Source organism: Sturnus vulgaris, chromosome 24 (genome assembly GCF_052056855.1).
Source record: "Sturnus vulgaris isolate bStuVul1 chromosome 24, bStuVul1.hap1, whole genome shotgun sequence".
In the NCBI taxonomy this organism is placed as follows: domain Eukaryota; kingdom Metazoa; phylum Chordata; class Aves; order Passeriformes; family Sturnidae; genus Sturnus; species Sturnus vulgaris.
In genome coordinates, this window is record NC_142266.1 from 6,756,470 (window position 1) to 6,779,608 (window position 23,139).

The window sequence follows — 23,139 nt, forward strand, 5'->3', positions numbered from 1 at the left end:
CATTTAGGATGTATATTTGCATTTATGGCTGTATTTTTTCATCCGAGGTGTATTTTTGAGCTCAGTCAGCAGCAAACCAGCAGCTCCATGCCAAGACCATCCCCATGTCAGGGGCTGGCCCAGCCTGGAGCATCCTCAGCCCCCCTGTGCCACATCTCCAGCCTGGGGCAAGCTCTGGACCGGGCATCCCATGCCCAGGAGATAAATCCTGCCGGGTGCCGACCTGTTACATCCCGGGCAGGCGGCCAGGAGCGGCTGCCAGCGCTGCCAGAGGTGCTAATGAGGCTGGAAATTAAGAGACGTACGGGAGGTGATGCCACCAGCCTGGCAAACCCATCCCCGGTGCCCAGAGCGGGGCCGGCGAGCCGAGAGCGAGAGGCGAGGAAGAAAAGAAACACCCGAAGCACCAGTTTTCTTTATAAAATACACAAATTTCAAATCCGTGACAATTATATACAAAACAAGGGAATTATAAAACGTGCGGAATTTGTCCTATTTGCACCCGTATAGAAAAGTGTCCTGTGCTGGAGCAGGCTCCGGCTCGCCAGGCTGCCGGTCCCTGCCGTGTGTCCCCCCCATCCCAAATCCGTCGCCGGACATCCCGTGCCCGGGGGCGTTTCTCCACCGCCGGCAACGTTGTTGTGGCTACAGGGAAGCTGCTGAGGGAGAGGATGGGATGATGAAGGAGAGCCCAAGCCCCCAAAGCTCCCCCATGGGTGCTGGAGGGTCCTGGGGAGTTGGGTTCAGCCGTGCTGTGTCCCTTACCCATCACTGTCGTCTCGGGCGCTGCGTTCTCTTCCACCTCTTCTTCCTCGCCATCAAAGTATTCCTCATCTTCATCTGCTGCAAACAAGCGGCCAAAGGTCACCAGGAGCCACCAGGAAAAGCAGTGGGTGTCACCAGCTGGGTGGGGGTCGCTAAAGGGGCGTTGGGGGCTCAATTACCGGGGTCGAAGTCCAGGGCACGCACGGCCTCGGTGAGGTGGTCCAGGCTCACGGAGAAGGCATCCATGCTCTCATAGCCCTGCTCGATCTTGTCCAGGCGACCACCCTTGGAGGCCTCCACGATCCTGGGCCGGGAGAGCGGGGATGTGAGTGTCCCTGTCCCCTCACTGAGCTGGGGACCGTGGGGCAGCAGGGCAGGGGGTCAGGGCATCCCCCACACCCCCCAAACCCTGCCCGCGGGGCTTGGATCGTGGAGATTTCCCCAGTTTGAGCACTTACGTTTTTATGAGCTGCTTGACATTCTGTGGAGAGGAGAAGGAGGAGAAGAGGGAGGAAAAGGGGGTGAGTGAAGCCACAGCAGCCACCAGATCGTCCCCAACAGTGGGACCCCGTGGGGCACCAGCGGGCAGGGGCAGGTTTGGGGGTCTCACCATGAGGAAAGCGGCCCCCCCGGTCTCCTCGGCTGCCTGGATCGCTGTCTCCACCAGCCGGCTCGACCTCTCCAGCTGCTCTTTGTACTGGCAGATGAGGCTCTGGATGAAGGAGGTCTTGTCCGCCTGCTCCTGGGAGATGCGCTGCAGCAGCTCCGCCTTCTTCTCCTCCAGCAGCGCTGCCAGGGCGTCAAAGCGAGCGCAGAGCTCCCGCTTGGCCGCCTCGCTGTTCTCCTGCGGGGACAAGGGACAAGGGATGTCACCTCCGCGTCCCTCCGGCACCTGCAGCATCCCAAGGCTTCCCTGCCATGCCCGGCTCAGGTTTTACCCCCCGGTTTTTTGGGGGGGCTGCTTTCCCCCCTTTCCTCACCTCGGTGCTCTGGCAGGAGTCCTCCAGCTGGGTGATGATGGTCTGGATGCGGTCATTCCCCGCCACGAGCATGGAGATGCAGTTGTTCAGCTCAGTCTGGTGAGGCACAGAGAGAAGAAGTTTGAACTCCCTTGGAGACAGGAGCTTCTCCCATCCCAGCATGGGGACGGGCTGGGCATTGCCTGGCCCCAGCTCTGCTCCCCCACGCCCCTCAGCAGCCACGGCTGCTCTAAATATAGTCTGTCTCCTGGGCGAAGTCACCCGGGGGGCTATTAATACCCCGTGAGCCAGTCCCGGTGTTATTTGTCACTGTCCTAGCTCAGCACAGTGTCCCCCGCAGCCCCCCCCGGGTCCCCCCCCACTGCACCTTCTGTCCCTGGAACACGGTTTGCAGAGGGGCCACCTCGCAGTCCTTGTGGGCACCGAACACTTTGCACATGGAGCAGGTGGGCACCTCGCAGGTGACGCAGTAGATGTTGATCCGCTCGTCCTCGTGCTCCTTGCACATGGGGTGCTCCCCCTTTTTCAGGGGCCTGCTGGAGAGGGCGGCACGGCCACGGTGACGTCGCCATCACGGTGACATCCACACCAGGGTGATGTCCCCGCTGCAGGGACACCCCCACTGTCACCCCAAAATCAGGTCCCCAGGAAAGAGGCTGGATCCTGGCATAACCCCAGAGCTGCTGCTTTGGGAGCCACCGAGCTCTGTGCCTCTGTAAAGCCCAGTATGTCCCAGTTTAAGCCACCGTGGCACTGGGCATGGCAGAGGGGACGGGGAGGGGCTGTAATCCACAGTTGTTGCACCAGAGCCTAATTTTAGCCCTGTGCTGCCCGGATTTATTGTCACCCATCGCGTGACCGGGGTGGGGACACCCAGAAACCCCCGGGGGGGGGTCCCAGACAGGGGCTGCAGCTCAGTCATCCCATCCACAGCAAGGAGGGACACGGGGACAAGCCAAGGCTCTGAAACAGGGACAGGTCCCGGCCCCCCGGCCCCCCCGGCCACCTGCCACGTGCCATCCTCCCCGTCCCCATGGCTCTCACACAATATTTACAGCGGTCCAGGAAACTTGGCCGGGGCCACAGCTCTGCCTCGAGACCCCTCTGTCCCCCATTCTTGTACCCACTGGGGCCCCCCCAAACTGTCCCTCTGCCCCTTATCAGCCTCAGTGCCTACTGTCACGAGCAGAGCCGGGATTCGTCCCCCACACCTCTTATCTCCCACCGAATGTTCCAGCAGGAGCACTGGGGGGACAGCAGGACGCGCCCAGCTGTCACCACCCCCCTGGGGACAGCCAGAGGCACAAACTGCTCTGGACAGAGGGGAGAATTGGCTTGGGGGAGGAAGTTTTGGGTCCGGGGAGGAAGTTTTGAGTCACGGGAGGAAGATTTTGGTCGAGGGGGAAAGATTGGAGTTAGGAAAAGTTTGAATTGGGGATCACTTGTGGGACATGGTTTCCCCACCATTCCCAAAAAAGTAGATTTTTAAAACACCTCTCAGTTGCCCCATCTCTGGGGTCAGAAAAGGGCAAACCCCGACAATCACTGAGCAGAAAGACCCCCAGGTACAATCCCTTGGGGTCTCGGTGCTGGTGCTGGGGTATGGGAGGGGGCCATTCCCGCGTCCCCATGTCCCCATATCCCCGTGTCCCCCCCGCCACAGCCCCCGTGCCCACCTGGAGCACTCCTGCTTGTAGATGTCGATGATGTTCTCCACGAGCAGGTTCCTCTGCAGCCCGTACACGCCGTGGCGGTCCAGCAGCACCTCGTGCCGGCACGAGGGGCACCGGAACCGGCCCCCCGAAATCAAACTGCCCCGGCTCTGCCAGTACGGGTTGGCGGCCTGCGAGGGGAAGATGAATATCGGGGGGGGGTCCATCAGTGTCCCCACAAACATCCCAGTGTCCCCACAACATCCCAGTGTCCCCACAACATCCCAGTGTCCCCACAAACATCCCAGTGTCCCCCCAGCGCGGGGTGGGGACGGAGCGGATCCCAGCTCAGCCTCACCTGGAGGACGTCGTTGGCGCACTTGCGGCACAGGTTGTGCTGGCAGGGCAGGATCACCACGGGCTTGCTGAACATCTCCAGGCAGATGGGGCAGATGAGCTGCTTCTCCAGGCTCTCCATGGGGCTGCCATCCTGCAGGATACCGGCTTGGAAATCCATGGGCTCGGCAGTGTTCTCCTCTCAGCGCTCTCGCTGCCGGCGCCCCTCGCCCCGCTATTTATAAATCGCCGTCCCTGTCACGCGGATCGCGATCCCGACGGTGTCGGGTGTCGGGGACAGCACCTGTCACACGGCGCTGAGACATCGGCGAGCCCCGGTAAACAAGATGGGCACAGGCTGTCCGGGAAGCGCTGCCCGCCCGTGCCGGGCTCATTCCCAAACTGGAGCTGCGGGGTAAACAGAGCCACGCGCTGCCCCCCGGACAAGGGGTGGCACGTCCTGAGACCGGCACGGGCCCCAAAATATCAGAGTGGGGACATCAGAGGGGCAAACACCAGCCCCGTGGTCATTGGGACATTGTGATGGTTGCAGAAATCAGGCAGGACTGAGCCAGCTGCAGCAGGGGGTGGATTGAACAGTTTGTCCCTTTCCCCACCCAAACCATGGCAACTTCTGGGGTGCAACCACCTCGCCAGTGACTCCCTGCGTGCTTGGAGGGGGCAGGCAGCTCTGGGGAGTTGCAGTCCCCGTGCCATGCTCCTCTGTGACCCCAAACACAGTCGTGACCCAGCTGGCTCCGCTGCTGGGGTTCAAAACTGACCCAGAAAACGCTGGAGGGGCAGAGGGTGAGCACAGGCCTCGCTGAAAACAGCTCCAGACACGATGCCCAGCTGGCTGGCCAGGGGCCAGTGCTGGCCACAGGGAGAGCTGTCAGCACGGGCAGCTGTGCCAGCAGAGGGTAACCCTAGCCTGGGCACAGACGGGTCAGGATGGGGGAACAGCGTAGGGAGGGGTACGGGGGGTACCTGGGTGTACAGGTGTAGGTGTGTAGGTGTGCAGGTGTACACGGATAAATGGGTGCACAGGTACATGGATGTGTGACACACGGACACCTGGACAGGCACACGGTGTCGGGGTGCACTGTCGGGGTGGCCCCACAGCTGTTTCGGGGCTCCTTCCGCCCTGGCTCACGTGTGGAGCGAGTGACTGTGCCGAGCCCCGCCAGGCACATCTTGCAAAATTGTTCCCGTTCCGGCACTTGGGGCTCTGCCAGCCGGGCACTGGCAGGAGAACAGGGCTGGCTGGGCACCCGGGAGGGCAGCGCAGGGCTCGTCACTGCCCGGACCCAGACACAACCCGGCCCTGCCCTGGGTGACATTGATTAACTAATTGCTTCTGGACTCGATTAAGGGGATTCACGGGAATGGAGGGGTGCTAATGCCCTAAGCAGCTTTCCGAACCCACAAGGGGCTCGTTGGCCCCTAATTGGCTTGGGACAGCTTAGGCAAGACCCAGGACATTAATCACCCCCGGGATCCTTCCCAATTAACCCTGGAGAGCCCACTACAGGAATGAATTTCACTCTGCTCGGTCTTCGCAGGGCTCTGAGCAGTAGGTGGCCCCGGCTTCTACCGAAATGTCCCTGTGGTGGCTTTGTAATGGTTGAGGAGAGAGCAGGGCCTGTGCCAGGAGCCCTGTGCCCCCAGCTCCTGGGCATGGGGGGCACTTCCAGCCCTGCAGCCTGGGGAGGAACGGGGAACATGGCACAGAACAGGGAACACAGAGGGGCGACAGCTCTTGTGTCACTGTCATACAACCAGCCAGACAGCAGCAACCATACAACAACCAGAGCGCAGCCAAGGGCGGGAGGGGCTGTACTGATTTTTTCTGCACATCAAGCAATAAATCACGGAATTGTTTATTTTGGAAGGACCTTAAATCCCATCCAGTGCCACCCGTGCCATGGCAGGGACACCTCCACTGTCCCCGGCTGCTCCCAGCCCCGATGTCCAGCCTGGCCTTGGGCACTGCCAGGGATCCAGGGGCCGCCTGTGCCAGGACCTCACAGGCAACAACTCCTAATTAATAATCAGAAATTTAAGTTATTAATTGATTAATTAATTGATTAATTGATATAATTAAACGCCCACGGCGCTCGCCCCGCCCCTCCCTCAGCTGACCAATCACAGGGCGCTGTGCCCTGGGTGGGCGTGGCCGCGCTGGGGAAGGCGGGCGGAGCGCAGCCCTAAGATGGCGGCCGGGCGGCGGCGGCGGAGGCGCTGAGGTAACGCGGCTTCTCCCGGTTCGGCCCGGCCCGGGAGCGGCCCCGCATCCTCCCCGGGCCCTGGGGCGGTTGTAGCGGGGCGGGTTCCGCGCTGCAGGTTCGGGGAAAGGGAGCCGATACCCGCCGCGGCGGGCAGGGCCCAGCGGGCCGGCATCGTCTCCCGCCCTGTGGGGCGAGCGGTGCGCCGGTGCTTCCCTTCACAAGCGCAGGTGGGGGCGCGGTGCGGCCTCCCCGAGCAGGAGGGCTGCATTTATACTCTCCATAGTGTTGATATATTTCTATTATTCCGTCATTACCGCCGTTAAGTTGGCGGGTGGCGCTGCGCGGGCCCGGAGCGAGGCCCCGGCCCGGTGTCGGCTCGGGCAGCACCGCGGGCGGAGCGGGGCCGGGGCAGCCCCGGGGCTTGGCGCGGTGCCAATGCCTCGGTGCCAGTGCCACGGTGCCAGTGCCTCGGTGCCAATGCCACGGTGCCAGCCGGCTCCCGGCCCGGGGGAACGCTCGGTGCCCGCTCGGAACCCGGTGTGCCCGTGTTTGAGGAACGCAGCGCGGTGTTTTTCCCCCGGAGCTGTTGGGCCCGTGGGGAATTGGCAGCTCCCGGCCCTGTTGGCCCGTGGGCTCTCCGTGTTCAGGGCTGGAGCTGCCGGCTCAGCCTCGGCCCGTGCCGTGAGTGGATTCTCCTGGCAACGCGTTTCTCACACACGTCACATCTTGGTTCAAAACCTTACTGCAAATGCCCGTCATACAGCTTTGCTGAAAGGTTAAAATATCTCTGTAGCATTGCCTGACACTGATGATACCTTTTTTCTCTCTCTTTTTCTTTTTTTCCTTTTTTTTTCTTCCCTTAAAATTGCCTAAAGCAGTGGAAATACTTGAAAGCTTCCTACTAATAACAGGCCCTTTCGATGTGGTCCTTATTGCCTGACATAAAGAGAATTACCTTTATCACTGGCTGTCTTAAAGCTATTGTAGATCTATCAGTGTGATTTTATTTATTTATTTACTTTTGGTTTTGCATTTCATTCTGTTTGGCCAGTGATCCTTGGCTAGTCAAGCTTTTATTTTTTTGTTTTAATTTATTGCTGTCTCTAGTCAGTGTCCCATTTTGGTTTGGTTGTGTGAAGGTGGTGCTGGTGTTTGGTTTGTAATCTTGTAGGGCAGCGTGCAGGGAGGGTCATAAATCTGCAGCAGGGTTTGGTGGCTTTTTTTTTTTCCTTCTTTTTTTTGTGTGTGTGTGTGTCTTGTTTTACTTTCAGAGCAATTACTTAACTTTTGTCCTTGCTCTGTTGAGCAAAAGTGAAAGTTAGATGCTGGGTGCAAACTTTTGCAATCAGTTACCCTTTTTAACCTTTCATAGCTGTAGATTCCTCATGCAGAGGAGGCTTGGTGAAAAGTCAGTCACCTCCAAAAAATAAATCGGGAGCGACTGAAGCTTTCTCTTCTCTGAGTTAAACAACTTAATTATAACAGAAACGTTTGCTCCTGCAGTCACCTCCAGGAAAAGGCAGTTAATTCAAATCTGTTCCTGGCTGCAGCTGGGACCTCCTGTGCTCTCCAGGCTGGATGGGGAGCATGACAGCCTCCTGTTATTCCTGCAGATGCTCACGGAAGACACTGAGGGAGAGGAGCAGGAGCGTTCTCGATAGTCCTGCCTCGGCACCAGACCAGTCTAGGTTTGAATTGTTGCCACCTTGAGCACGCCGGGCTGTGTTTGAAATCTTAACGAAAAGATGTAATTTCACTTTCCCACCTGGCCCGTGGCAGCAGGTGCAGGTTGATGGAGGAGCTTCTGGAACGTTCCAGCACTGACCCCCCGTTAATGGCGGGGTCTGGGCAGGCCAGCCCCTAGGGGGGGAAAAAAAAAAAAACAAAAACCAAAAACAAAACAACAAAAAAACAAACCAGCTGGGTTCCTGTGCCTAAGTTTTAGTTCTGTGGGTTTTTCCCCCTTCCCCAGAACCTTTGCTCTTGAAGATGGTGAGTAGCCAGCCTAAGTACGATCTAATTCGGGAGGTTGGTCGTGGCAGTTATGGTGTGGTGTACGAAGCGCTCGTCAGGAGGACCTGTGCCCGCGTGGCCGTGAAAAAGATCCGGTGCCACGCTCCCGAGAACGTGGAACTGGCTCTGCGTGAGTTCTGGGCCCTTAGCAGTATCAAGAGCCAGCACCCCAACGTCATTCACCTGGAGGAGTGCATCTTGCAGAAAGATGGCATGGTGCAGAAGATGTCCCATGGCTCCGGCTCCTCCCTGTATCTGCAGGTACACCCGGACGAGGGCACGGGGTGGAAGGAATCGGTCACCACGTGGAGCTGGGGGGAAGGAAGGAGGTGGGGCAGCTCCTGGGTTTGAGCCGGGCTTAGTTAGGCCACGGGGTTGTTTGCATTGCTGACGCCCTGAATTTAACGGAGTTTTTTAAAAAAAGCAAACGGAAGAGTCACCCAGATCTTGGGTTTGAAGCTCTGCTGCTCTGAAAGACTCCAGAATTTGTATTTAATGCAAATCTGCTTTGGTCATTTGAGGAAGCCCAGGGGAGGTGCAGGCTGTGGAGTTCCTGGCAGCTGCAGGTTAAAGAGCACTCCTGTCCTGGCACAGAGCTTGGAGGAATTCCATCCTGGCTGTCCTTGGAAGAGGAAATCAGGGTCTTGATTTCTAGGAGGCCAACACTTGAAATTCTTTCAGAAACAAGAATCAATTGGTAGCACATCATGTGCTGGTTTTATTTTGTAATAAGTAACTATTAATCTATTCAAAGAGTGGTAAAGGCATAAATAAGGGAATACATATCACTCTGGAAGTGTCCTTTAAGTTTGAAGATGTGTATGTTTGAACAATAAGTAGCTCTGGAAATACATTAATTCCCTTATCAAGAAGCAGCCCCAAGTATAAATCACCCCTGGGCAGAAATTTGTGTTCCTGGTTTAAAAAGGCAGCAGCCTGCTGAGTGTTTGCTGTGTTAGCCCTAGCCGGCTGTTTTTATTTCAGTTCTCACTGTCACTCCTGTGTCTGCTGTGCCCCTTGGTGGGGAGCAGCCCTGCAGGTGCCAGCTCCTGTCTGAGCCTGAGATCCTCGGCTTTGCCAACTCCCCGTGGCTTGGGAGCTGCTCCCGACTTGTTTTCATGGAGGGATTAGGCTAAAATAATTCTGGGCAGCTCGGGGAGGAGAGGTGAGAGGCTTTGCCTTGCTGGGTTTAGTGGAGCTGCCAGGGACTGCTCCCAGCTGGAGGGCAGATGTGCAGGGAGGAGCTTCGGGAGCCCCGGGGTGGGGCAGAGCTGCCAGGCAAGGTTGGGGTGGTGGTGCTGGGCACTGCCCAGCTGGCACAGGGATCCGGGCCCTGCCAGGTGCACACAGCTCGGATTGTTGTGCTGCTCCAGGGGCAAGGGCAAAGGGCAGAGCTGAGCTGACTGCAGGGCTCGCTTTGAACCAAGGACAGCCAGACCCCCCCCTTGGCTCAGCCTCTCCTCCTCCAGCTGGAATCCCAGAGCTGAGCTGCTGCTGTGGGTGAGGAAGGGCTGCACCCTCTCCTCAAGGGCCCTGGGGCAGATGCTCAGTGCCAAATGAACCAAATCTGTGGAGTTTGAGTCCTGAGTCAGCCTTGTCTGGTGCTTTGGCACTGTCACAGATGAGGGGGATGGATTTTTGTTGCCTTAACTCTCACAGCACCTGCAAGTGCAGCTCCTGTGACTCAGTGTTGGTGCCCTCTTGGCACAGGAGGCTCCCTGCTCTCCTGAGATATCTTAATCTCACCATTCCTGACTACAAACCCTAAAGAAGGCATTTCTTAGCTCTAAAATAGATTTACTGTTTAAATTGGTCTGGGATGATAGCTGTAATTTAATACCATTTTTTTCTCTTGAAAGGTCACTTTTTAAAAGCGTTTCAAAATGCCTCTCTAGATATTAACACACCTCTTCACTTTGGAAAGTCAGTTTGATTTAGTATCCAGTGGTGTACTACTAACAGAAATAATTGCAGGACTTTCCTTCCAGAGCCACCTCAGAGGAGCTGAAGAGGCAAATGCAGTTGTGTAAACAGGATTAGTAAAAGTGATTGCAAGTTTTACTTTGCTTTCTGTGTGCAGCTGTAAGAACTGGCTGTTCAACTTGTGCTCCTGGAAATTCCATGTGGATAATGATGGTGGGAAGGGTGTTCTGTGCTCAGCTGTGCCTGCAGATCAGTGTTCTCCTGAGTTCAGGGATCCTGTGTTAATTTGCTGGAATTCATTAATGTGTCAGGAATGGAGACCAGGCTGTAAAAATCTCTAATGGATAAATAGGGCTGTGTGGGGTTACTTGTGAGACTTTGTTTATCCCGAAAAGCTGTTGGCAAAGTGGGTGGGACAGGCTTTGTCAGGGTGGGACTGTGTCCAGCTGGGACAGATGGGAGGGCAATGGCCACTGGGTATCTTTAAAAATTCTGTTATCAGGGTCGAGCTCTGCTGCTGGGCAGAAGCCTGAGCTTGATACGCTCCACACGAGTGAAGATAAGGAGGCTGGCAAATACATTGTGATTTTTGGTGGTTTTTTTTTTTTTTTTGCTCTTTTACGTAAAAACATTTGCATAATGTTTTCTTTCCCCACCCCCGTTGCAATATCTTGCTCTCTGGATTGTTGGGAGGAGGGTCGAGCAGTTCTGGAATGGTCTGGGTTGGAAGGGATCTTAATCCCCATCTCATTCCCATGGGCAGGGACATCTTCCACTGCCCCAGGCTGCTCCAGCCAGGCCTTGGCTGGATCCAGGGGCAGCCACAGCTCCCCTGGGCACGCTGTGCCAGGGCCTCAGCAGCCCCACAGGGAGGAATTCCTGCTCTGTAACTAACCCAAATTTCCCCTCTCCGTGTAGATCTTGCTCTCATGCATTTTTCCATCACACCCTTTCCTTGTCAGGATCACCAGGTAGTTACCAAATTTCCTTTTCCTCATTGCAGCTCGTAGAAACCTCATTAAAAGGAGAAATAGCCTTTGACCCCAAAAGTGCTTATTACCTGTGGTTTGTGATGGATTTCTGTGACGGGGGAGACATGAACGAGTACCTGCTGTCCCGCAAGCCCAGCCGCAGGACCAACACCAGCTTCATGCTGCAGCTCAGCAGCGCCCTGGCCTTCCTGCACAAAAACCAGATCATCCACAGGGACCTCAAACCCGACAACATCCTCATCTCCCAGGGCCGGGCAGACACCAGCGACCCCGAGCCCACCCTCAAGGTGGCGGATTTTGGGCTGAGCAAGGTGTGCTCGGCCTCGGGGCACAACCCCGAGGAGCCCGTCAACGTCAACAAGTGTTTCCTGTCCACCGCCTGCGGCACCGATTTCTACATGGCCCCCGAGGTGTGGGAGGGACACTACACGGCCAAGGCTGACATCTTCGCCCTGGGCATCATCATCTGGGCCATGCTGGAGAGGATCACCTTCATCGACACCGAGACCAAGAAGGAGCTGCTGGGCAGTTACGTGAGGCAGGGCACGGCCATCGTGCCCGTGGGCGAGGCGCTGCTGGAGAACCCCAAGATGGAGCTGCTCATCCCCGTCAAGAAGAAATCCATGAACGGCCGCATGAAGCAGCTGCTCAAGGAGATGCTGGCGGCCAACCCTCAGGACAGGCCGGACGCCTTCGAGCTGGAGCTCAGGCTGGTCAACATCGCCTTCAAGGACAGCAGCTGGGACACGTGAGGGGGCTGCGCTCACCTGGCCGGAGTTTTCCCCACGGGAATGTTGAGTTGGCCGAGGTGGGAAATGCCAGAGTGAGGCCCGGGGCTGCTCCTCGGTGTGCACGGGCAGGGGGATGGTGCAAAGAGCCAACACTACTTGATTTCCAGCACTCTGCCATGGAGTGTCTCACACATTCCACGTTCCTGTGTCAGTATTAGGAGCTCTCATGGAAAAGGAAAAAAAAAAAAAGAAAAAGGTTTGCATGCTGGCAGTGCAAATCTTGAGGCTTTGTCGTGTAATCTGTGTATATATTTATGTACATGAGTGACTGGGAGTGTGTGGCACTTAAATTATTTGCTGTGGGTTTGGATGATTGGGGTCTGCTAGAAATCTGGGTGAAGAAGGTGGGTAAGAAAAAAAAAATCCCTTCTTCCCCGGGCCTGAATGACTTTATTATTTATTTTTATCTAATTTCAAAGACTTGACTTTGTAAACAAACAAAAAAAAAGCAATGCAAGGGGATCAGCTGCTTTCCAAGTGCTAACGTGGCTGATCTTAGCACTTAGAGCTTAATGAGCTCATCACTGAGGGAGTCAAATTAAAAATGTACAGTCAGGTGCTGGCAGGGCAGCTGGCTCATTGATCATTTGATTTTTTTGCTTTTATTAATCAATTAATCTGCCTTTTCTCTACATCCTCTCTGCCCTGGTGTCCACAATCCTGTAGCAGCTTGAGGATTTATCACAGCAGAATCCTGTGCCCTCAGTTTATGGGGACATGGATGAGGGAATGCAGCAGCACATTCTAAAAATCCTTCAGAATCCCTGGCTCACAGCTGCTGCCAGAGCTGGCAGAAAGCTCAGTGACAGGTATGTGAGAGGTGCCAGCCTGGCTTGATTTTTATATTTTTTAAAATTTTTTTAAATTATTCTTATTTTTCCTCCTTTTAAAGAAGTAATCTTTATTTAAAAGCACAGATGGGGGGTTTGGAGCAGTTGGGAGCTGCTCCTCCCCAGCTCTGGCTGCACTGAGGAGGAGCCACCTGACACTGCAGCTCTTTGTACCAGCACAACACTTTGCTCCTTTGTGTGCAGGTCTGACCTTTCCCATCCAGTTTGACCTTTTGGGGAAAAAAGCAGAGTCTTCAAATTGCCTTTAAAGCTGCAGGAAAGGCCATTTTTCTTTAAAATAATCCAATTTGATTTTTTCCCCCACTCAAATCTTACCTGAAAATGTCTGTAAGTATTTCCTTGTATAATTTTCTTTTTAAATACTGTTCCCCCTTAGTGCTGGGACAGCAGTTCTGAGCACTCAATGTTTATTCTTTGAGTGCAAATAAACAAAATATGATTTTTTTGTTGTTGTTGTTCCTAAAGCAAAGGATTCTGATTGCACCCCACTTCTGAGGCTTTGCAGCCACAGGTGCTTCTTACCTGGTGCTGTGTGAGCTGGTGGCTGTCACCCAGCTGGCCTTAGTTGATAATTCTTGTTCTTTTCTTTCACCTCCTGGTTTTAGGGAATGATCCTCAGACAAACACACTTTGTTTGTGCCAACTCTGCCTCCCAGTTCTCACACCTCAGCAGGGCCATTGGATGAGAAAAATTTGTTTATAATTCAAGTTAAACTCGGGAGCTTTTTAAAAACAAAGGGGTGAGAGCATCCCCCTGACTTACCCACCCAGAAGTGATAACCAGAATAACTCTGCTCCCCTCTGAGTTTGGGGGTTTTTGACTCCCAAAGTGTTTTCTTTGCACTGATTGCCACTTTATAGGTTGGGGGTACCTGAAAATCCCTCTCATGGTGCTTGTCCTCGAGCTCTGTGTTCTCTTTGATTTTTATTATTTTTTTTTGTTGTTGTTGTCTGAGGTCTTTGTTTTGAGAAAAGAAATCAAGCTGTGGTAGCAGGGGGGTCCTTCACCAGCGTGACACGAAGTCAAGACACTTTTCAGCACTTGGGAAAGATTGTTGTTCTTTTTTTTTTTCCATGTTTTTCTTTAAAAAACTGTAAAATATATTTTATGGAGAATTTATAATGAGGAAAATTATTGTGTAATTTATTAAGTTCATGACTGTTTTTGAAATAAAATCTTGAATTTCCATGGAGTTCTAGGAACTTTTTTTTTGTGGGGAATTGCTTTCAGTGAGTGCTGCCCTCCAGGGACAGAGTCCTGCTGTTCCCACTTGCCCTGAGAAACCTTAGGAGTGAAGGTGAGGAAACATCATTATTTATCCATGACAGGAAAGTGTAGCCCTCATTTGCATGTTTTAATTAGCACTGCTCTGGCACAGAGGCATCTGCAGACTGGAAATGCTGTAAATTCATTTCTCTTGGAATTTCTTACACCCACAACAAACCTGAGCCCACCTGTGGGTTCCTGGTGCCAGGAATGGGCACATTCCCACCTGGAATTCCCAACTGGCAGGAACCTTGTGCTCAAGTCAATGCAGTTTGGATTTAGAATCATTTTTTTAAGGGATAAAGACCTTTAGTAAAAGGAGAAAAATCCAAAAGTGGGACTAATTCTAAGAGTGGTGATTTTAAATACAGACACAAGGTGAATTCCTTCCCCACAAAATGAAGAAAAATAAACCTCACATATATATGTGTGTATACATATATATATAAAAAATATATATGTACTGTACTTCAAATATATTTAGCCCATAGGGAGGGTGGGGAAACCTGCAGGGAAATGCCCTGGTGCAGAAATTAGATATAATTAAAGCCCCATCTGGGCAGGGAGAACCCAAGCTCAGAGGATTCAGGTTCCAGCTTGCCCATCCCCGTTCCCAGGGCTGGGACCTCGCCTTTTTGCTTTGTTTTACAAAACAAAAGTTTTTTTAGCGGCTGTCCTGTGCTGGCAGCTGGGGCTTGGTGAGGGAGGTAAAGCCCCAGCTCCATCCCAGCCCTGGGAAAGGTTTTTCCTGCAGGGAAATTTCTCCCCTCCCTGGTGGGCTGGGGTGGCTTCTCCCCCTGCTCTGGTCCCACACATCCCCGGCTCCTTCCTGGGGCTTTTCTCTCCTGGCCCAGGGAGTGCAGTTTGGAGCATTTAAACACCAATTCCAGTGAGTGCTGCTGGCAGGGGCTCTCCTGTTCCCCTTCCCATCTGCCAAGTGCAGTTCCTGTGCCTGGAATGCCACAAACCATCCCCAGCATCTGAGGGACACGGGAATTGCAGCCGGAGCTGCTGCAGGTGCTGCCCAGGAGCTCTGGAAGTGTTTTGGGGGAATCTGAAATCCCATTTTTAGGAGCAGGGAGGTGTCAAGTGACCCGAGGATGGGCTGGGAAGAGGAGCCCCAGCCCAGGCTGTTCCATTTCAGATTTATTTCTTCTTTTTTGGGATGGAACCTAAAAACCTTTGCAGCAGTGCTGGGTTCAGGCCTCCATCCTGACCCTGGCCTTGCTTCCCTCAACCCCAGCAGCTCCTGCAATGTCTGTCTGTCCTGGCTCTCCCTGTGGTCCCAGCCCTCACCTGCCGTGGGTTTTGGAGCCCTTTTGGGGTTTGGAACATCCACAGGAGCTGCTCCAGTTCTGACTTGCACTGACACGCGGGTTCCTGCCTCGGATTAGGTGCTGGTTTCAGGTTTATTTGTGCCCGTTTGAACCCTTGGTATTTTTAAACTCGTCCAACAAGCTTTCCACCCCTGCCCTCTCCTGGAGGAAAGCTCGAGCCCTCTCTGGCTCCTCCCCAGCTCCCGCATTTGCCTGGAGCTCAGGCCAGAGGAGCTGCTGTGGGGTGGGAGTTGAAGCAGCCAGTGGAGACAGCTGGGGCAGCAGGTGCTGCATTCCTGGCTGCAGCTGAGTGAATTTTGAAATGATTTTTTGAAAGGAGAAATGCACCTGGAAAGAGCTCAGCAGGACACGGTGGTTCCTGCTCAGCTGGAGCAGGGTTGGTTCAGCAGGAGAGGAAAATGCTGTGGAAGGAGGATCTGGGATTTCTGGCCTTTGGGGACCTTCTCTGCATTTTCTCACTCTGGAACTTTCTACACCTGGCCCCAGCTGTGCTGGGCTTCACCTGGGCTTGTTTTGCATGTCCAGCTCTGTGCTCCCTTCCAGCTCCACAGAAGAGAGCTCTGAGTAACCTTAAATAAAATAAATAACCTTGGAGCACCCACGTGGCTCCAAAAAGCCCCTTGGTGCATCCCCGGGAGGAAAATGGGATAAATCCCTTCCTAGAAGTCACAGGGACAAAACCCCCACCACCAGGAAAAGCAGGAGCTGCCTGGAAGTTTGATGCCAGGAAGAGCCCCTCAAATCTTCCTTTTTTTAATCCCAAAGGGAATCTGCCTTGTTCAAATATTCCAGTTCAGCAGCAAGTGTCTGGCAGGTGCTCCAAGGAGGGAAACCACTGGGCCAGGCATTTGGGAAGAGCATCCCTTGGGAACACCTGATGGGGAAAGGTGATTTCAAGGCTGCTCTTACTCACTCTTGGCTTTCCCAGAAGAGCTGCCGGGATTCCAGCTTGGAAAATAAAACATTTCCTAATGAACAGTGATTCATGCTGCCTGGAGTTAAAATTAAGGTCCACGAGGGAATCCAGGAGGAGATCCCTCAGCTGCCAAGGGTTTCTCCATCACTTGGCCTGATCCTATTCCCTGCCTTCCACCAGATCTGCTCCAGTGCAGCCACATCCTGCACACAGAGCCCACAGTGTTGCCTGCTTTGCTCCTCTCCAGGTTTATTAGAGGGGTGGTCTGTCCCTTCCTTGCTCTCACTGGGAATTTCTTTCCCGTGCCTGCTGAGCTCAAACAAGGCCTGGCCCCTCTCATCCTGCCCAGCTTCCACTTTATTTTTTGTCAGTACAGGAGTCCTGGCCCCAGCCCCTTCCTGCCCTGCTGCCATCGGCCCCAGGCCCCGTTCCCAGCACTGGCAGCAGCAGCTCCTCAGGAAGGAACTGGGGTGGGGACAGGAGTGCCTCGGACAGGTCCCCTCTCACCCCGGGATCTGGGGCTTTGTCCCTGCTGTGATCAGCCTGGGCTGGGCTGTGCCCCAGCTCTCCATCCAAACTGGCTGCCACTGGGTGCAGGGGGCTGGTGGCTCCTGGCGAGCACTGGGGGCTTTCCCTGGCCCCTCTGCGAGGGTCTGGGAGCCCAGCCCGGGGTGCAGCAGGTCCTTCCCTCTGCTCCAGTGCCACGTTCGCTGCCCCCCGGGCTGGAGCTGGGGATGGAGGGGGCCGGGATTGTCCCTGTGGGAGCACTCGGCCCTCGGGAAGGGAAGAGGGCAGCGGTAAAAATAACCCCTGGGCCAGCTCCAGCCCATTGTGGCTTCCTGCGATTTACAGCCCTTCCCGGGGGGAAGAGGCAGGAACCGGCCGGCTCGGGGCTGGCTTTGACCCTTTCACAGCCGCCGGAGAAGGTGCCAGAAGGATCTTTCCTCCTTTCCTGCCTGGGCAGGACCCTGGGGAGGGGGACTGTGGTGGGCTCCTGCTCCTGAGCTGCCCCCAGCCCCCTGGGGTAGAAGGAGAAGCTGCCGGAGTGGATTCCCGGCCCCATTCCTGACCCTCCCTGTGCAGGGGGACTGGAGGGAAAAATCTCTGCTGCAGATCCCGAAATCCCGGCCGGGTTCCCGTAAGGAAGCGGAGGGAGGAGAGGAGCTGGCAGGGGCGAGCTGGAGCTGCAGGAGGAAAGAGGTGAATGCGGGGCAGGGCTGTGAAGGGGGGGTCACGTTGGCAGGGTCGGAATGGGGTGGGCTCCTGCCGCGGGGCTGGGCTGGCAGGGGTTAATGGGTGGCTCTTCCTCTTCCTCATCCTCTATATGAGGCTGCTCCCGGCTCCGGGCTCAGCTTGCTGCGGCAGCCAGAGGGGCAGGAGCTGCGTGAGACGGGAGCATCGCATCCCTGCATCCCATCCCTGCATCCCATCCCTGCGTGGGCTCAGGTGAGCGAGGGCATCCCCCACCTGCCTGGCACAGGTGCTGGCACAGGTGCTGGCCGCGGGGCTGGGTTGGGGAGGGTGAGGGTCCCCTGGCACGGGCAGTCCCAGCCTGGGCACGGGAGCTCGTGCTCGTCCCTCGGGAGCCGGACACACCGCGTGCCTCAGTTTCCCGGTCTGTTCTCCGGGGTGGGTGCGGTGTGGAGCCCCTGGGCTGCGTGGCAGAAAGTTCCGGGGCTCTTTTCTCCCGTGAGCTCCGCTCTGCCCAGCCCGGTGTCCCCGCTGTCACCCAGGGCTGGTTCCGTGCCCTCCGCACGGGAGAATCTTCGCTCCCAGCCCAGCCTGGCCGTGTGGGGCACGGCTCAGGGACCCCCAAGCACCCCCAGCCGTGGGGCAGCTCGCCAGCTCCCCTGAGCTTTGTTGTGCCGCTCGGGAAGACAAGGCGGCTCCGGTATTTTTTCCTGTTGGAAGCCGCTCCTGGGATGCGGGTGAAGCCGGCGGATGCTCGGCGCTTCTCCCTTCCTGCCCAGGGGTTGTTCCTGCCTGGGCTGCCAGGACTCGCTGTCCGTGAGGGGACCCTCAGCTCTGCTTCAGCCTCATCCTCCTCCTCCTCACCGCTGCACCCTCGGGGCTGACCGCGACTCTCCTCTCTCCTCCCAGGGCTGAATCCAGGAGCAGAGCGAAGCTTCAGCGGCCACCCCAGAGGTGCCCGGCCACTCCGCAGGGCACAGGGCGATCAGCAGCGCCGTTCCGGGGCCATGGTGCCCTTGGGCAGCCCCGCTCTCGCCGTCTGCGCCTCCAGCAACCTGCGCCTCATGGCCCCGGGCCGCGGCTCCCCCCTGGCCTGGCTGAACCGGGGCCCCGAGTGCCCGCAGGGCCCGGGGGGCAGCGGGGGCCGCAGACCCAGCGCCGTGGAGCGGCTGGAGGCCGACAAGGCCAAGTACGTGAAGTCGCAGCAGGTGATCAACAGGAGGCAGGAGCCGGCGCTGCGGGGCGAGCCCCGCCTGTCCCCGCACGGTCGCCGCCTGCTCGCCCGCCAGCAGTGCGGGGAGCTGTGCCCGGGCTCGGAGCTGGGCCGGGAGGGGCCCCGCAAGCTGCCGTGCCCCCAGTCCCCCGTGTCCCGCCGCAGCGGCAGCAGGCGCCTGCTGAGACCCGACTCGCTCATCATCTACCGGCAGAAACGGGACTGCCTGGGAGGGGACAAGGAGAACACCAAGGGCTCCGGGCTGGTGCGGCGCCTCTTCCAGGGACCCCTGAGAGACAGACCGCCCAGCTCGCCCCCCGCCAGGGCGCTGGGCGAGGGGCCCAGAGCCCCCCCGAGCCCCGAGACCCCCATGCTGTGGGCGCCCGCGGAGAAGGAGGAGGCGCGGACACCGGGAGGTGACGGCGGCGGTGACAGCGGTGGCATCTTCGCCGTGCCCGGCAGCCCCGAGGAGCAGCCCCCCGGTGTCCCCGGCAAGGAGCCGCTGGCTCTGCGCGTGTCGCTGCCGCTGTCGGAGCAGGAACGCTTCTTCAATTACTGCGGGCTGGACCGGGCTCTGGTGGAGCTGCTGGGCCGGGAGCGCTTCGGGCCGGCGGGCTGGGACAGCGCCTCGGCCCGGCCCCCCGGCTCCTGCGACTCCGAGCCCGGGAGGGCCTCGGGGGGCAGCGAGAGGGACGCGGGGCCGGGCGAGGAGGAGCCGGACACCCGGCCGGGCTCCGCCGTCTCGGTGGTGGAACGCAACGCCCGTGTCATCAAATGGCTCTACGGCTGCCAGAGAGCCTGGGCGGCTGCCAAGGAATCCACGGTGTGAGCGGGGACGGCCCGGCCGGGACCAGCACACCCGCGTGGCTCCCGCTGGCTGCACGGGACCCCTCGCCCTCGCTGGATGTGGCCGATGGGCTGGTGGCACCCACGGCCCTGGTGCCGTGGGGATGCTGCAGGCTGGGAGAGCCACCAGGTCCTCAGGCTGAGTGTGGTGGGGGCACCTGAGGGGCAGGTGAGGAAGGGACAGCCCCGGGTGAGTCTCTGCATGGCCTCAGGGCTGGCAGGCTGCTGTCACCCTGCTGTCACCCATCTTCTCTGTCCCCAGCCCAGGAGGGTGGGATGCGCCTGCAGCCCCCACTGGGCAGAACCCGAGCCCCCTGTCGTGGGCAGTGCCCACCCTACAGCCCCCTCCTCCCCAGAACAGGGGCTCTGTGGCCAGAGCTGCCCTTAATAAATCTGTTTGGGGCTTTTTTCTAGCCTGGCAGTGTGTGTGGTTGTGGGGGGGATGCCCCAGGGCTGGGGGGGAGCAGCTTCAGGGGCCGTGGGGCTCTTGGGGGTAGGGCAAGGAAAGCACTGGGCAGAGCTCAGGGAAAAGGGGCACCTTGGGGGTCTTTAATGCAGACGTGACACCCAAACCCACGGCAGAGCGCTGCCCACCAGCAATGGGGGGTCGCAAATAACTTCTGGAGAGTCCGGCTGGTTCATCCTCCTCTAGTTGCCCTTGGGGGCGGTTTTATTCCGGATTTCGGCCAGTTTGCCAGCCAGGAAGCCCCAGTGGAAGGCCCCTTCCTCTGGCTCCCGCAGGTCGCTGCCATCGTCACCCGGCGGCTCCCCCGGGCTCTCATCCGGCTCCGGGGGAGGCACCCCCTTGTCCGGCCCGGACGCCTGCTGCCACTTGGTAGCAAAGAGATCCCAAAATCCGGGTGCCTTCTCGGCGTGGGGCACCTCGGAGGGCTCAGTGGCCAGAGGGCTGGGGAGAGAGCGGGCACGGAAATGTCGGTGCAGGGACCTTGTCCCCCACGCCCACCATGGCCCCCCTCCATGGCGGGGTGCAGGCCGGGGAGGGGATGCAGCCATGGGGTGGGGGTGTGGGGGCTCGGCATTCCCAGGGGTTGGATCCGGGTTCTGGGGTCTCTTCCCCAGCGATCTGTGACTTACTGGTCTGGGCAGGGCTCCGGGCCGAGCAGCTGGTGCTCGTCCTCGCGGGTGAAGAGCGATGAAAGCGTCCGCCAGCCCCGGGCCCCCACCCCCTGCACCTGCGGGGAGGCAGCGCCGGGGTCACCGGGGAGACCCCCCGGCTTCCAGGGACCCCCGCCCCCCTGCCCCAGCCCCCTCCTCACCTTCCTGGCCAGCTGGGACACGGGGCTGGCTCCCTCCTCCATCAGCGCAGGGGGCTCGGCCGTCTCCACCAGCTCGGGGGGGTCTCCCTGCAATGAATCCCCCGGTGAGGGCAGGGGTGCAGGCAGGGGGAGGGCAGGGAGGTTGGTCACCCCATTTTGGGGACTCCCCACCCTACCTCGTCCTGCAGGGCCCCGTCCGGCCGCGGCCCCCCCAGGGTCTGCAGCACTTTGGCCTTGTAGAGCCGCCAGAAGCCCTGGGCCATGGCGAGGGGCTCAGCGGGGCCGGAGCCGGCGGGAGCCGCGGCCAGCGGGCGGGCAGAGCGGGCGACCCGGCGATCCGGTGGCTTCATTAAAGTTTCAGCGGCCGCTTGCACCGCACAAAAGGAATCTGAGCCCGGGCTGAGCCGGGGGCAGCGCGGGGCCGGCGGCTCTGGACACCCCCAAAACCCATCCTGACCCCTCCCGTCCCAGCCCCACGGTGCCCCTCGCCCACCTGGGACCCCCAAGGCTGGGACACCCCCCCATGGTGCCGAGGGGGTGCCGGGGCTCCGCGCTCCCCCCGCCGCGTGTCCCCATCTATAATTGATCACGGGCGAAACTCGATCAGCGCCGGGACACGGCGCGCTGAGCCCTGCCCGGCCATTACAGCCGTGACCGGGGCAGCGCGGGGGACACGGGGGGACACTGGGGGGACACACGGCGACAAGGCGGGGACGGTGGCACCGGGGGCTGGGGGGTCGCGGGGACACCGGGACCGGCCCCGGGACACCGGGCTGAGGGGGCGTGGCCTGTTTGGATATGGGCGTGTCTCTGTGTGATGGGCGTGACCATGAACTCTCTCCCGGGGCTGTGGGCGGGGCGTGTGGCGGTGTGGGCGTGGCCCGCAGCCCCCGCGCATGCGCGGTGCAGTGCAGCGCGGCGTGTGGCCGCCATGTCCCCGCGGAACGGGCGCCGCACCGGAGCGCACCGGGCGCACTCGCTCGCCCGGCAGCTGAAGACGAAGCGGCGCCGGCGAGACCTGGACGAGATCCACGCGGACCTGAAGCCCGAGAACGCCGCGCGGCTGCTGCGGCAGGAGATCGACCCCGACCTGCCGGGCTGCGCCCAGTTCTACTGCCTGCACTGCGCGTGCGTGCGGCGGACCCCGGGGCTTGGGACGGAGGGGGGGCTCCAGCCTTGGGGTGCGCTTGTCCTGGTCCTGGGGGGTCCCTGGTTCCCGGGGGACATGGGGGCGCTGTCCTGGTCCCTGAGGTTCCTGGCCGCTGGGATGTGGTTGTCCTGATTCTGGGGGTCAGGGGTCTCTGGAGAGGGGTGCTCAGTCCTGGGGGGTCCCTGTCCCCTGGGGGGGATTGCCCTGGTCTCAGGGTAGTCCCTGGCGAGAGGGCTCTGACCCCTGGGGGAATATTTTGTCCTGGTCTCAGGAGGGACCCTGACCCCTGCAGGGTTGTGGTGGGACCCTGGCCCCTTGGTAGGACCCTCCTTCAGTCTCGGGGTCCCCCTGACCCCATCCTTTCGTACCCCAGGCGTTACTTCGTGGACCTGAACAGCATGAAGGAGCACTTCAGATCCAAGGTGCACAAGAAGAGGTAAGGGGGGAGAGCAGACCCCAAATTCCCTAGGGTGAGGGGGGTGGCAGGGGCAGTTCTGGGCTGGTCCTGCTCAGAGGAGCAGGTGGAATTTTCATCCCCTCCGTGCCCCCCAGGCTGAAGCAGCTGCGTGAGGCTCCGTACACGCAGGAGGAGGCTGAACGAGCCGCCGGGATGGGTTCCTACATCCCCCCAAAGAAGGTGGAGGTGCAGACCCAGCCCCTCGAGGAGGTCGCCGAGATGGAGACGTCCAGCTGAGCACGGGGACAGGGGACTGAGAGGCTGAGTGGCTCTGTAAGGACGTCTTTGTCCTCAGCTTTGTGACAAAAACACGTCCCAGCACTGCCAGCCAAAACCACCCTGCTGCTCCCACAGCCCCCCTGGCCAGGGCACTAACGAGGAGAAGGAGCCAGCAAGACCCTGGGTGCCCTCACCGAGTGTCCTTCTCCAGAAAGGGACAAGTTGCTTTTTTCTCTGAGTGCTGGTGGGACTGCACACTTGTCTGTCTGCTTTTGGAGCAGATTCTGCTCTGTCCTTGGGTCAGAGGTTATTCCAGTGATGCACCCATTAAAATATGTCAATTAACAGTGTGGCAGCATTGAATAATGAGGGTGACAGTCCCCCCAAGGGGTGGGGGGACACTTCAGTGTTGTGTTCTTCCCCATTACCCAAAGGTGTCTGTGCCAGGAGCCTCGTCCCAGAGCTCTTGCCTCACAGGGTGCTAAAAGTCCCTCTGCCCTCCTGGCAGGGAGTTCGCAGGAAGAATTTTGTGGGGAATATGAGCTTGAGTGACCTCTTCATCGAGCACTTGGGTTTGCAGCGAGCAGCTGTTTTGGGCCTTGAGAGGAGAGTGCTGGTGTCCCCTTGGTGAGGACACTTGGAGGCTCCTGTCCCCAAATATTCAACTCCTGCAAGTGATTTCGTGCTCCTGGAGGGTTGGGGCTGCATGGCGTGATCACCCTCCCTGCCTGGTGT

General features: G+C 58.3%; 5 protein-coding genes across 8 annotated transcripts; 3 read left to right on the forward strand and 2 right to left on the reverse strand.

Moving 5' to 3' along the window:
* Window positions 1-400: 400 nt before the first annotated feature.
* On the reverse strand, window positions 401-3,949 carry TRIM63 (tripartite motif containing 63). Its single transcript, XM_088178241.1, has 9 exons — window positions 3,756-3,949; window positions 3,422-3,588; window positions 2,113-2,281; window positions 1,746-1,841; window positions 1,376-1,609; window positions 1,224-1,246; window positions 945-1,069; window positions 766-843; window positions 401-659 (listed from the first exon to the last, which is right to left on the reverse strand). Exons 1-9 carry the CDS (start codon window positions 3,912-3,914, stop codon window positions 646-648), a joined length of 1,065 nt encoding a protein of 354 aa, XP_088034367.1. The 5' UTR covers window positions 3,915-3,949; the 3' UTR covers window positions 401-645.
* Window positions 3,950-5,901: 1,952 nt separating this feature from the next.
* PDIK1L (PDLIM1 interacting kinase 1 like) lies at window positions 5,902-13,724 on the forward strand. 4 transcript variants are annotated; one of them, XM_088178242.1, is made up of 3 exons: window positions 5,902-5,979; window positions 6,840-8,235; window positions 10,901-11,875. In XM_088178242.1, the coding sequence occupies exons 2-3, from the start codon at window positions 7,951-7,953 to the stop codon at window positions 11,639-11,641; spliced, it is 1,026 nt and encodes a 341-aa protein (XP_088034368.1). In that variant the 5' UTR covers window positions 5,902-5,979; window positions 6,840-7,950; the 3' UTR covers window positions 11,642-11,875. The 4 variants fall into 4 exon arrangements, with proteins under 4 accessions (XP_088034368.1, XP_088034370.1, XP_014746075.1 ...); XM_088178244.1 differs by having other exon boundaries at window positions 5,903-5,979; window positions 7,934-8,235; window positions 10,901-13,724; XM_014890589.2 differs by having other exon boundaries at window positions 5,919-5,979; window positions 6,837-8,235.
* Window positions 13,725-16,889: 3,165 nt separating this feature from the next.
* On the forward strand, window positions 16,890-19,714 carry FAM110D (family with sequence similarity 110 member D). The gene is made up of 2 exons (XM_014890518.2): window positions 16,890-17,497; window positions 18,152-19,714. The coding sequence occupies exon 2, from the start codon at window positions 18,250-18,252 to the stop codon at window positions 19,282-19,284; it is 1,035 nt and encodes a 344-aa protein (XP_014746004.2). The 5' UTR covers window positions 16,890-17,497; window positions 18,152-18,249; the 3' UTR covers window positions 19,285-19,714.
* A 235-nt stretch (window positions 19,715-19,949) lies between these two features.
* On the reverse strand, window positions 19,950-20,841 carry C24H1orf232 (chromosome 24 C1orf232 homolog). Its single transcript, XM_088178245.1, has 4 exons — window positions 20,755-20,841; window positions 20,579-20,665; window positions 20,397-20,494; window positions 19,950-20,208 (listed from the first exon to the last, which is right to left on the reverse strand). Exons 1-4 carry the CDS (start codon window positions 20,839-20,841, stop codon window positions 19,950-19,952), a joined length of 531 nt encoding a protein of 176 aa, XP_088034371.1.
* Window positions 20,842-21,478: 637 nt separating this feature from the next.
* On the forward strand, window positions 21,479-22,751 carry ZNF593 (zinc finger protein 593). The gene is made up of 3 exons (XM_014890522.2): window positions 21,479-21,706; window positions 22,102-22,164; window positions 22,281-22,751. The coding sequence occupies exons 1-3, from the start codon at window positions 21,510-21,512 to the stop codon at window positions 22,420-22,422; spliced, it is 402 nt and encodes a 133-aa protein (XP_014746008.1). The 5' UTR covers window positions 21,479-21,509; the 3' UTR covers window positions 22,423-22,751.
* The last annotated feature ends 388 nt before the right edge of the window (window positions 22,752-23,139 follow it).